Below are 12,974 nucleotides of genomic sequence, written 5' to 3'. Positions count from 1 at the left end.
CCTAACCAGCAGGAAGTAGTTTGGAAAGAACGACGCCCAAATTCCCAAATATTGTGTATAAATGTTTGTTTTCATTTAATTGGACTTTGTTATATAAAATTAAATAAAAATAAATAAAAAAAAAAAAAGAATTCTGGTCCCCACTCCTTTCATCGGCTATGTTATCCTGTTTAGCCACTCTGCAAATTGAAATGTCCAACTTCTCCTGCAACAGGAAAATCATTTATTAAAACCCAAGTCTCACATAAGCACTACACACCGGACACAACCAGAAGCTTATAGCTTCTGCATAGCCCCGAGAAGCCCTGCTGGAGCTGTGGCTGAAACTGCTGGCTCCCAAACTGTCAAAGGTCTCAGGAACCAGTAGAAGTAGTACCCGTGAACTAGGAGCCAAGAGTGAACACATGAAGAGCTCTGAGTTTCTAAAGCTAAAGCCCAGGATCAAATGGTACCAAATGAAGAGTCCCATGGGTCACTAACTGGATGCAATGTTATCCACGTAAGTCATCACCCCAAAGGTTTGGGCAGAAATGTTCCTAGGACCATCCACTACTCAAATCTGCAGATGCTCAAATCCCTTAAGGGCAAAGTATTTACATAAAACCTATACATTTTCACCTGTGGCCACACCAGCTCTAGCTTCCTATATGCCTAATATGAAGACTGTGTATGCTGTAATATTTAAAGAGTGGCAAGAAACATGTACAGGTCCAATTTTTTTCAAGTTTTTCCCATCCATAATTGGAAAGCTAATTAAAAATATATGAGTTTTCAGAAAATCTCTTCCCCAGAATTCCCATGTTAGCTTTTGTCTTCAGAGCCTAATCTTCAACTACCATGTTCTCAAGTAGCAGAACCTACTGGCATCCCTTTCTCTCTTGTCCTGAGAGGGTTAAAGGAAAAGGAGGACAACTGTCCAATTTCTTTATTGTGGGAGGTGAGTCAGTACTAGGTGGATGAAAGCTCGGGGCAGTAGCAGCTGAAACTGTCCTGCAGACAGCCCATGGCACTAAAGGCTTTTGTTCAACAAGTCCTGAGAATCCGCATTCTCATGTTTCTCCACAGTTCAGCTCTTCATGGGTCACTTTTCATTCAAAGGACTGTAGAGACCAAAAAGAAGGGATTCTTCCAGCTACCAGCCTTCTTCAGGTCTCCTAGTCAGGGCATCCAGTAAACCTATTTTCCACCTTCCTCTGGATGATGGGAAAGCCTCCTTCGCATGGCAATACCTTGCTCCTTGCTCCTGGCCCTCCTCTCTGCATACTGGAAGGAAAAGGGAGAGAAGCAGAGACAAGTTACACCACCATCAGTTAATGATGAATGTTTTTACTGACGAGACTCTGTCTTTCATTCATGGAATCTGCCATTAGAGGTAGTGATCCCTTATTCAACACAGACTCGTCAACAGCAGCATGGACGGCCACTTCACCAAGGTCCTCCCAAAGGAGTCAAGGGGCATTTTGGACAGATGCATTCTGCTCTTGCCCCAGCAGCTCCTGTCTAATTACTGGTGCCACTACCTTGAGAGCAGCCTGTTCAGCTGCTGGATGGTAAACTCCCCTCCTGCCTTCCATTACCCTTGCCTCTTTAATCTTCAAGTAACTGATGGCCAACGATGACTCTCTTTTCCTCTTGTCTAGGCCAAATGTTACTCCAAGTGTTTACAGGGAGTGGCCTTTTTCTTCTGTTGCCTACAAAATGGCTTATCCTATAGGGCACTTCAATAGCAACACTCTATTAAAAATTCAGAACTAGACTTGAACACAATACTCAAGTGACTGGCAGAGAGGGGTGAGGGAGCCTACTTCTGATATGTTTCTCTAAACACCATGAGAAGGAAACAGCTCTCAGCATTCACAACCTCCCACTGATTCCCAGGGTAATTTCAGCAGGTGAACATTCCAGTATTTCTCCATCATCAACTGTCACATTTGATCCTCCACAAACCCTAAGCTTGTGCAAATGGCTTGCTCTCAATGCAGTTTTCACCTCGGAGGTTTGCAGCTGCAGTACCTGTGTGGACATATGGCCAGTGGCCATTGTAGGTTACAGGTAATAGAGCACGCAGCCGCTCTTTTGGAAGAACACTTTGATTTTCTCACATGCTTATTAAACTACATTCAAAACAGAATGCTTTAATAAACATGTGTTTATATGCTACAAATAGATAGATATGTATTTTTAAAAATTAATTATTCCTCCCTAGGGAAGGGGAAAGAGAGAAAATGAATTAAAATGTGAGCATATATCAACAATGGAACATCTTTCAGGAGCCAGAGACAAGGAAAGAAAGAAGATCGAAGTAAGGACCTGACTGAATTCCTCTCCTATCCCCAAGAAGAAAAAATATGAAAATTTTCAACTTTTAAACTCCTCTACTTATCTAGGGCAGAAGCCACAAACACAAAAAGCCAGGCCATAAAATCATTAAAAAGTTTCAATCAATACAATTTCAAACTTCAGATTTTGATTGAAAAACTGTATAAACCCTTTTGAAGGGCAGTTTTTAAAAATTGCATTTATTACTAGACATAATGGCACGTGCTTTTAATCCTAGCACTTAGAGGCAGAAGTAGCTAGGTCTATGAATTTCAGGCCAGCCTGGTCTACAAAATGAATTCCAAGACACCCAGAGCTAAATAGTGGGACCCTGTCTCAATAAACAAGCAAACAAACAAACAAAAATTATTTTCTCTCTGTTTATGTATGTGAGTGCACATATGTCATTGCTCAAGTGTAGAGGCCAGAGGAAAATTGTTGGTTCATTCTCCCCTTCCACCATGCATGTCCCAGCGATGGAATTTAGGTGGTCTACTAGACCACAAGCACCCACCCAATGAGCCATGTTCTCATCCCTTGAATGATAGCTTTTCAAACTGTTTTCTTCACCCAAAGGCTACTCCAGGCTAGATATAGCAGGTCATACTGGTAATTCTGGCTGAGTTCAAAGAACTGGGTTCTTGGACAAATGGGCTACGAAACAAAATCCTATATTAAAAAAAGAAAAAAAATCAGTACCAGGGAAGTGGTAAGGGAGGACCTTACCAGGGACTCTTTAACCAAACTTGTAGGTGCAGGAGGCCAAGGCAGTGTGGGCTCTATGAGACCCCATCTCAAAAACAAAACATAACAATAGGACTATTTGGGAGAAAACAATACAAAACACTATTCTAGAACACAGACAACATGTACTCTAGGAAAAAAGATTTTGACACTGGACTCTCTGCAGCAACCAGGAGAGAAGAGAATCTAAAGGTAAGTGTTCAGAAGGTGACACATGGAGTAAGCCATTAAAAGGAATTATAGAGCAAACTGAAGTCAAGTTTATACTAATGTAGTTAATAAGCCTATGCTAATGTAGGAAGTCAAGATGGCCTTTGAACAAAAAGGGGGGAAGGGTGAATGTAAAGTCACTCACAAGACACCATCAAAAGACAGGATAAACAGGACATTAACAATGAAGCAACAGGAACAAAGGAGGTGCAAATGCAGTGACAACCAAGGAAAAGGCCAGAGAGAGAGGAAGAAACAGGCAGACCCTTTCAAAGGGGCATCAGATACTCCAGCACACTGGTTTGGAGCCTGTGCAGCTCTGCAGAGGAACCAATCTTAGTGCTCAGCACCCATACCAGGCAGTTCATAGCCACCTTAAGTAACCTCCAGCTCTGGTGACCCAACACCTGTAGCTTCTGAGCATGTGCACATACCCACACACATATACTTACTTTTTTTAAAAGGTCCAAACTTTTTTTGTTTGTTTATTTTTGTTTTTCAAGACAAGGTTTCTCTGTTATAACAGCCCTGGCTGTCCTGGAACTTGCTTTGTAGACCAGGATGGCCTTAAACTCACAGACATCCACCTGCTTCTGTGCTGGGATTAAAGGTGTTTGCCACCACTGCCACCAGGTGGAGCCACTCTTAAGAACACAGGAACTAAAGGAGTAAAGCAGACTAGGGAATAGAGAACAAAGATTGGACAGGACAACATTCATAAGCTGCAGAATGAAGCAACATTAAATACAGGGCAGTTGTACTGACTAGTTTTAAGTCATCTAGACACAAGCTAGAGTCATCAGAGAGGAGACCCTCAATTGAGAAAATGTCTCCATAAAGATGGGGCTATTGGCAAACCAGTGTCCGGAGATGATCACACTAAATCCCTGTGTCTTGTTCACAGCACACAGAATCCAAGATTCTCACGAAAGATGGAAAGAGCCTATGATTAGCATCCTCACTTTACTTAAGGAAATTGAGGGCCAAAGACTCTTAGTTACCTACAAACCAACTAATCACTGTCACTGAAGTAACTCCTTGATTTCTTGAAGCTTGAGTTCATCCACCTTGAATTTTTCAATGAAAGCAAAGACGCCTTCTCCACTTGTGTGCATGCAAGAAAGGGGGTGTGGTGGTTTGAGAGAAAATGACCCCCAAAGAGAGTGGCACTAATGGCAGGTGTAGCCTTGTTGGAATAGATGTGGTCTTGTTGGAGGAAGTGTATCACTATAGAGGCCAGCTTTGAGGTCTCATATATTCTCAAGCAGTACCCTGTGAATAAGACCATTTCCTGCTGCTTGTGAGTCAAAATGTAAGAACTTTCAGCTACTTATCCAGTACCACATCTGCCTGCCACCATGCACCCTGTCATAATGATAATGGACTGAACCTCCAAAACTGTAAGCGAGCCACTCCAGTTAAATGTTTTCCTTTCTAAGAGTGGCCATGGTCATGGTGTTTCTTCGTAGCAATAGAAACCCTAAGATAGGGGACAATGTTCTAAAACTGTACCCAAAGCAGGAGTCAGTCCTCTTGGTTTTAAAGAGAATGCTCTACAAATAAAGTTGATTTTCTGTCAAGACTAAAATTATAGGAAATGTAATAATGGCAACAATATAATATTCAAAATTGTTATGCTGTTTACACGGTTCTTACCTCATTCTTCAAGCACTTTCTCATTTCCCGATCAAGATCATTACAATGGCCAAAAAATTTCAGAATGTTGTGCTAAAGGGGAGAAAGAAGTAAAATATTTCATCTCATAATATGCTAACGTCTCTGAAACACAGATCATAAACAGATGCTCTATGGATATGAGGTCTATTGTGTGGCTCTGTTAGTAAGCAATTAAGAGTTAAACAAAATACCTAGGGACATTACTGCTACCCATCCTCCCTCCAAGGCAGGAATGAGTGCTTTCAGGGGAAAAACAACAACAAATGTGAATTATGGTTGACTTGGTGGGTGGAATGCTTGTAAGCACAAGGACATGAGTTACAACCCCAGCACCCATACAAAATTCGAGCAGCCCAGGAAGGTGGGGACAGGAAGAACCTGGGGGGAGGTCACTGGTCAGCCACCTAGCTGAATCCATGAGCTCCAGATTAGCGAGAGACTTTGTCTCAAAAGTGATAAAGACATCAGACATTGGTCTCCACACTCATGCACGTGCACGCACGCACGCACACACACACACACACACACACACATACACACACACACACACACACACACACGCACTTTTCTTAGTTTAAACAAAAAGTTCTCTTAACCCATTAAAATCCTACAAAACACAGAAGAGTGGAAAAGTTTAATCACAGAGCAGGAGAGATGACTCAACAGTTAAAAGCACTTGCTACTTTTCCAGGACCCAGGTTCAGCTTCTAGCACCCACAATGGGCAGCTCACAAGAACTTATAACTCCATCTCCACAGGAATCTAATGCCTCTGGCCTCCAAAGGTAGCCACATGCACATGCTCTTACAGAAAAACACATACACATAATTAAAAAATTAAGAAGTTTTTAATATGAATAAAGGAGTCAAGACCACACTGGAGAAACCCACAAAATCATCTGACCAGAGCTAGTAAGAGATCACTGACTCTACACTGTCAACTGGGGAACCAGCATTGGACTGAATTATGAACCCTGAATACAGGTGACAATGGTGTGGTTTGGGCAGTATATGAGGCCACTGGCAGTGGGACCAAGATCTAACAATAATGTATAAATTGACCTTGTGGAGCCCATTCTCTACGGAAAGAAACCTTGCTCAGCTTAGACATGGGGGCTGGGGGCATTTGGTCCTGCCTCAACAAGGTGATGGGACAGACTTAGTTGGCATCCCAGAGGAGGCTGTACTTTCTCTAAGGAGCAGATGAGAGGTGGGATGGTGGGAGGGGGAAGAGGAGATCAGAAGGAAAGGAGGGAGAACTGGGATTGGAATGTAAAATATAAATAAATTCATAAAAAAAGTATAATTTCCTAAACTATTTCCTTAACTAGCACATACCATCTGATCCCTATTAGAGAGATGTGACTGCAGTGTAGCCTCAGTGACATGAAAACTGACTTCACTAGCAAACATTGATCAATGAAAGTTATTTAAGGGGCTGCAGAGATAAGTCTAAGAGTGCTTGCTGCTCTTGTAGAGAACTCAGATCCAATTCTCAGGACCCACACTAGGTATAATTCCAGTTTCAGGGGATCCCATGCTCTTCTGGCCTCTATTGGCACCTGTACTGCATGCATGCACTCCGTGTGTGTGTGTGTGTGTGTGTGTGTTGATGTAAAATCTTTTTTTTTTTTTTAACACGTTAATAGAGCTTGGCAGTGGTGATGCGTGCCTTTAGTCTCAGCACTTGGGAGGCAGAGGCAAGTGAATCTCTGAGTTCGAGGCCAGCCTGGTCTACAAATCTAAACAGAGAAACACTGTCTCGGGGGAGGGGGGAGTTATTTAATAAAATGCTTGCTGCCAAAGCTACTTTCTCATGTGCCTCTATCCCAAATGTCATCGAAATACATCAGACATATACTGTATCATTAGATGAGCTATATAAGCCACATAAAGAAGCCACAAGTTTATAAGAAAAACCTGTGTTCAGGCTGGAGCCATGGCTCAGCCCCTGCTCTTAACAGAGGACCCTGGTCTATTCTAAGGCTAACAAGGGGTTGTAACTCCAGCTCCAATGGATATGACGCCCTCTTCTGGCCTCCATGGTCTCTGTATGCATATGGTGCACAGATGTACATACAGGCAAAACACCCATACACATAAAAAATAAATAAATTCCAAAAAAAAATTTTAAAAATCTGTCTACAATTCAAAGTCTGCTTTGTTGGAAGAGAAAAACTAAAAATCTAATGTATGTTTCAAACCCTGTTGTCAAAACCATGAATGCTGCATGGCAGATGCTGAGCTGGTGCTAAGGACCCGGGCTTCAGTAAAGTCATGGGTGTTTGCACTGCACAACATTTAAGGCGGGGTGGGCAGCACAGTGATCTGCAATAATGATCTGCTGTAAATGCTGAACTTGTGCCTGTAATAAGTAGGTTTTTCTTTTTCTCCTAATTATGGCTTTCAAGGGAACCAGACAACACATAATTAGTAAGGGATGCCTTGTGTTATTTCTCTTTCCTCCTCCACTACCATAGAAGCACTTCTCAGGTTGACACTGAATAAAACAGTTCAGGATTTCCTCTTTGTTACCCAATGGCCTTTTCAGAACAAGCATTTCCTGTGTCTTCCCTAAATGACTTCGATGACAACAAATAAATAGAGAAAATATGTTTTTACCCTTTCTAATAAAAGAAATGACACTTCATAGCATAGTACTTAGTGTCTACAGCACCCCGTGTGTGTGTGTGTGTGTGTATACACACACATACATACATATGTATATATGTATGTATATCTCCCCACCTCAATGCATATACATGTGTGACCATGAACCTGTATGCACATGTGTGGAGGCCAGAGGCTGATGGTGATTTCTTCAATCTCTCTCCACCTTATTTTCTGAGTCAGGGTCTCTCCTGTACCTGGAGTTTTCCAATTGGGCTACACTGGCTGGCTAGCAAGCCTCAGGGATCCTCTTGTCTGAGCCTGCCCAGGCCAATAACAGGCCCCCATTGCTGTGCCCAGCTTTTACACAGGTGCTTGCCTCAGAACTCAGCCCTCACACTTGAAGTCAGCATTTACCAACCAAGCATCTCTCCAGCTGTCCTGTATACACACACCTTATTTTTAAAATCTAAGATAAAAGCTAACTTTTGTCCTTTCATATTAGCTAAGCCCAAATGAGAATTACACTTTGTGGAGTGGAAATGTCAAGCCCAAATACCCAAGGGTAACTGGTACAAAGTATCTGTGGATTGAAGTTTCCTTGTACCTGCTAGTACTGGGTGTGTATTCTAGAAACCAACCCAAAGGAGTAACTGATGAGTTGGTATCTGAGCATCTTTTATATAGAGAAAGTGTACCAGGCACCAAGGTATTAGCAGTGAATGAAGTGAACCCTAACCCTGTTCTCATTGCAGAGTGAAGACAAAATGAAGCCATTTCCATACAACAACAGTTCAGGGATACCTTGGTCCCAAGAATATTTTTGTCTCCAGGACGTGCACATGGGTGGTCTTGGTTAAAAATCAGTGGTGATAAAACAAAACAAAAAAGCATGAATGGGGGGGGGGGAGAGAGGTCGGTGAAGAGGGGCACTAGAGGTATGGAAGAGAGGTACAGAGGATGAGGAGTAAGAATAAATAGAAAATGCTGTAAAATATACAAAACTGTCAAAGAACTCAATAAATTAGACATAGAATTTTTATATAAATTTAAATACTTGAAGCTGGGTGGTGGTGGCACATGCCTTTAATCCTAGCACTTGGAAGGCAAAAGTAGGCAGATCTCTGTGAGTTTGAGGCCAGCCTGGTCTGCAAAGCGAGTTCCAGGACAGCCAGGGCTGTTACACAGGGAAACCATGTCTCGTAAAACAACAATAATAATACTAAATTTAAATACTTGAAAACTTCCCCAATAATCCAAGTACTTATCTGTTCTGCTCACTCTCACCCTTCCATAAGAGTGACAGCAGACATCCCCAGGGGCTGAGAAGTGATGGAATTAGAGACAGCACTGGCTGGCTTTGACAAGTAGATGTCACGAAGAAAGGAGGGGACAGTTTAAAAGGAGCTGAGTCTGTCTGGACAAGTTGAATTTGTTTGTGGAACAGCTAATCCATGGAGTTAATGTACAGTAGAGGTAAACAGAATTTAGAAAAAAATAAAATGTTTGAGCTAGAGATTTCAGTTGCCCTAATCACAGAAAAATTTCTCAAGAGGTATAGCCGAGAAACAGGCTTAAGGCAGAGGTAAGACTGCCAAGGAGACAAGCATAGTCAAGGCTAAGTAAAACCAGGGAAGAGACAAGGTTGCAAAAGGGATCAAATGCTGGCCTGGAGAGGGAGGTGGCTGAAGATACCCACTGAGTTTAACCCTGCACTGGCCAGTGCCCTCCCGAGGAGCAGAAAACCAACTAAAAGAGGAAAAAGCAAACACTCCCTCCTTCCAGTCTACCCTGAAGTCTGAGATTACTGGAAGGTTTATGTGTTTATGTTCTCAGCAAGAGAAAGAGGTGAGTCTTTTAAAATGTTAATAGGAAGACTCCTGCAAAGGGGGTGGGGGGGAGAACACAGAGATAAGAAAAAATGCTTGGTAAAGCCTATTCTTAGTGACTTATTTTTGGGTGGCAAAGGAATGGTAGCATCTGTTTCCTTGATGCTTTCTTGGGTTTTTTAGACTGTCTACAAAGACATGCATTTCTTAAATATCGCCTTTATAAATCAGGAAAAAAAAAAAAAAAAAAAAAAAAAAAACCCACCAAGGACTTCCAAGCAGCTTTGAGGGAAGCAGCTGCTTTACATTCTGTACTTAAGTGTAGATGATTTGAGTCTTGCTGACAAATGTAGGCAAAATAGGCCAGTCGATCAGAGGCAGCCTGTGGCTAGTGACAGCCATGGAAATGACATGTGGCTGCAAAGACCACAAGAAAAACCATGAAACATGGGGAAAATGACGAAAGCAAAGCAAGGCAGGCTCTGTGGAGATGAAGGGGCCTGAACTTCAAGAGGACCACAGGGCACTGCAGAATCCCTGCATGGGAAGAGACATCCACAGTGATAGCCTCATAACAGAGAAAGATTAAAACAGCTACACATATTGGGGCCAGAAGCTAGACAACTTAGTCTACCATCCTATCAATTCAACCACTGAGGCAGTGTGTGGTACATACCCAGCATCCTCAGAGAGTCCAGCAAAAGGCAGAAGGTTGCAGCTTTAACACAAATTCTATCAAAGTGCACATATGGCAAGTCCTGGTCACATCAGATGCAAAGCCGGGGGCTCAGCCCTACTGTGAACACCAGGGACTGTCAGGCTCCAGGGATGCTGCTCCAGTGTGGTGCGATTCTGAGAGCAGTCTCTTACTGCTCAACTCTGGGATTCACAGAACACATGGAAAGCACCTCTCAAACTGCTGGCCACTGCCAAAGCCACACTCAACCAACAGCACCTCCATCCTTAGCCTTTGTTCAAATTATCTGACTTCAGTCACCCTTCCTTTTGGTGTGACTCATCTGGAATAAATGTATAAGTATCTGGTTCTACTCATGGCACATTTCTGAATACAGCAATGAAAGGTATGTGTTACCATGCCCAGCTAAAGGTTGGGGCTGGCCTTGAACTCCTGATCTTTCTGCCTCTGCCTCTGCCTCTTGAGCCTACCGTATCCTACCTGAGTAAGGGCCTGAGCTACCACTAGCTTCTCTGTATTTTAACTACTGCACACAGCACATTGAGAGACACCTAGTGCCCAAAGCTGAAATAGCCTGAACAACAAAATCAAACTAGATTACAAACCTTGTATGCATGAGTCCACATGATAGCAGTAAATAAGTAGGACAAATGTATAACACAGATTTTAAAAATATATAACTACATAGATACTGTGCTATCAAAGGGGGAGAATTTAATTCACTAGTCTATAAATGCACACAGTAACTTACTTTCAAAGAACCATAGAAAGAAGAAAAGAATAACTTCATTTTTTTTTTTTTTTATTCGTTTGAGACAGGATTTCTCTGTATAATAGAGCCTTGCTGTTCTTGAACTCACAGAGATCCATCTGCCTTTGGCTCCTGAGTACTGGGATCAAAGGTGTTCATCACCACACCCAAATAAAAACAACTTTATAAACAGACTCTAGACTAACGACTGGCAAGGCAGTCTTTCCCCACACTCAGGATACACACTGGTGTTTTCTTAGAATTTGTGTGATTTTATTTTTGACATTTAAACCCCTGACCCTCTAGATTAGATTCATGGGTCTGGTATAAAGTAAAAATCTAATTTTAACTTTTCCCAATTGGCTATGTAATTGTTCCAGTATCATCTATTTAAAAATCCATTTGAACAGGCTATGGAGTTGAACTGAATGCCTTTAATCCCAGCACTTGGGAGGCAGAGGCAGTTGAATCTCTTTGAAGCCAGCCAGGTCTATACAGAGAACCCGAGGAAAAAACAAACAAATCCATTTGAAATCCTCCAATTCTGAGAGTAAATGGGAGAGAAGTGGTCTTGCAAAAACCAGAAATCTGGCCAGACGAAGGAGGAAAACTATTTTAGAAGGTGCAAGTCTGCAACACCTGTAAGGCCTGTGTTTCCCTGGCTTCCCATCAACCACACAGCTCTGGCTGCTTGGCTTTGTCAACGAGGGTACCACACCAGACTGCAACACCTGTTGCTGACATAGCACAGGACTGCAGTAAATACAAAGAACTACTTAAAGAACTAAAGGCTGACAGCAAAGAATCCACAGAGTTCTTACAAGTCAGACCAACACTCAAGCATTAAAGAACCTAGGATCATGCTTAATTAAGCTACTCCAGACACGTCCTAAAAGGCCTCAACATACCTATCCAGCAGATGACTTCAATCATAAATAAGTTGACTACCAAAAAAGAAAAGAGCTAAAAACCCCAAGTGTTCAGCATCAAATGGAAAACACTTAGTAAAAAACTGTTCAAGTGATAGGGTAATTCTAAAACTTCTAAGGAAGTGAAAGGTTCTAACCCAGATGGTGGTGGTGGCACATACCTATAATCCCAGCACTCTGGAGACAGAGGCAGGTGGATCTCTGTGAGTTTGATCAAGGCCAGCCTGGTCTACAGAGTGAGTTCCAAGACACCCAGAACTTTCACACAGAGAAACCCTATCTCGAAAATCCAAATGAGAAAAAAAAAAAAAAAAAAAAGTTCTACAATAGCCAAAGCCAGCTCTTTAAAAAGACATAATTGAGCTTCAGGCCAGACAGTGAGACCCTATCTCTAAAAAGAAAGGACACTATTGGAATATGGGTTGGAGACAACACAAGGCAAACAGCATTCAAGGCTGTGATACTGGTATTAAAAACAGACATCTATGGCCAAGGAGAGATCAGCAGAAAAAAGTGCTTGCCTTATAAACCTGACAACCTGAGTTTTGTGCCTCAAAACCATGTAAAAAGCTGGGTCTGTAATCCCAGTACTACTAGGGCAATGTGGGAAGAAGAGACACAATGGGCCAGAAGCTCACTCACCCAGCACAATGGTAGAAGTGAGAGAGACCCTGTCTCAAAGTGAAAGAACCAACTCCTTCAGTTGTCATCTGCCTCTACACACACACACACACACACACACACACACACACACACACACACACACACGGCACTTGTACCCACATACATACAATATTCATACATACATACATACATACAATATTTTTTAAAATAGAGGAGGTTATTGTAGTGGTGTGAAAGAAGATGGCCCCCAAAGGGAGTGGCACTATTAGGAGGTGTGGCATGTTGGAGGAAGTGTGTCACTGTGGGGGAGGGCTCTGAGGTCTGTTTTGCTCAAACTTCTCTCAATGTGAGTCAGTCGACTTCCTATTGCCTGCAAGATGTAGGACTCTCAGCTCCAGCATCACGCCTGCCTGCTGCCATGCTTCCCACCACGATAATGGACTGAACCTCTGAAACTGTAAGAGAGTCCCCCCCCAATTAAATGCCTTCCTTATAGGAGCTGCCGTGGTTATGCTGTCTCTTCACAGCAATAAAAGCCATAACTAAGACAGTTATTTTGTTTATTTATTGTGATGAGAATCTTGG

General features: G+C 42.4%; 1 protein-coding gene across 1 annotated transcript in view; it reads right to left on the bottom strand.

The window, feature by feature from the left end:
* Nucleotides 1-910: 910 nt before the first annotated feature.
* Nucleotides 911-12,974, bottom strand: part of Cmc2 (C-X9-C motif containing 2) — a 31,765-nt gene continuing 19,701 nt past the window's right edge. The window contains exons 3-4 of the mRNA XM_051201549.1: nt 4,930-5,001; nt 911-1,263 (exon numbers count right to left, since the gene is read on the bottom strand). Coding sequence (XP_051057506.1) covers nt 1,177-1,263; nt 4,930-5,001 — 159 coding nt within the window. The 3' untranslated portion in view covers nt 911-1,176. The remainder of the gene's footprint in view (nt 1,264-4,929; nt 5,002-12,974) is intronic.

Source organism: Phodopus roborovskii, unplaced genomic scaffold (genome assembly GCF_943737965.1).
Source record: "Phodopus roborovskii unplaced genomic scaffold, PHOROB, whole genome shotgun sequence".
NCBI lineage: Eukaryota > Metazoa > Chordata > Mammalia > Rodentia > Cricetidae > Phodopus > Phodopus roborovskii.
Note: the sequence above shows the minus strand (reverse complement) of the source record. Positions and strands in the feature narration are given on the sequence as shown.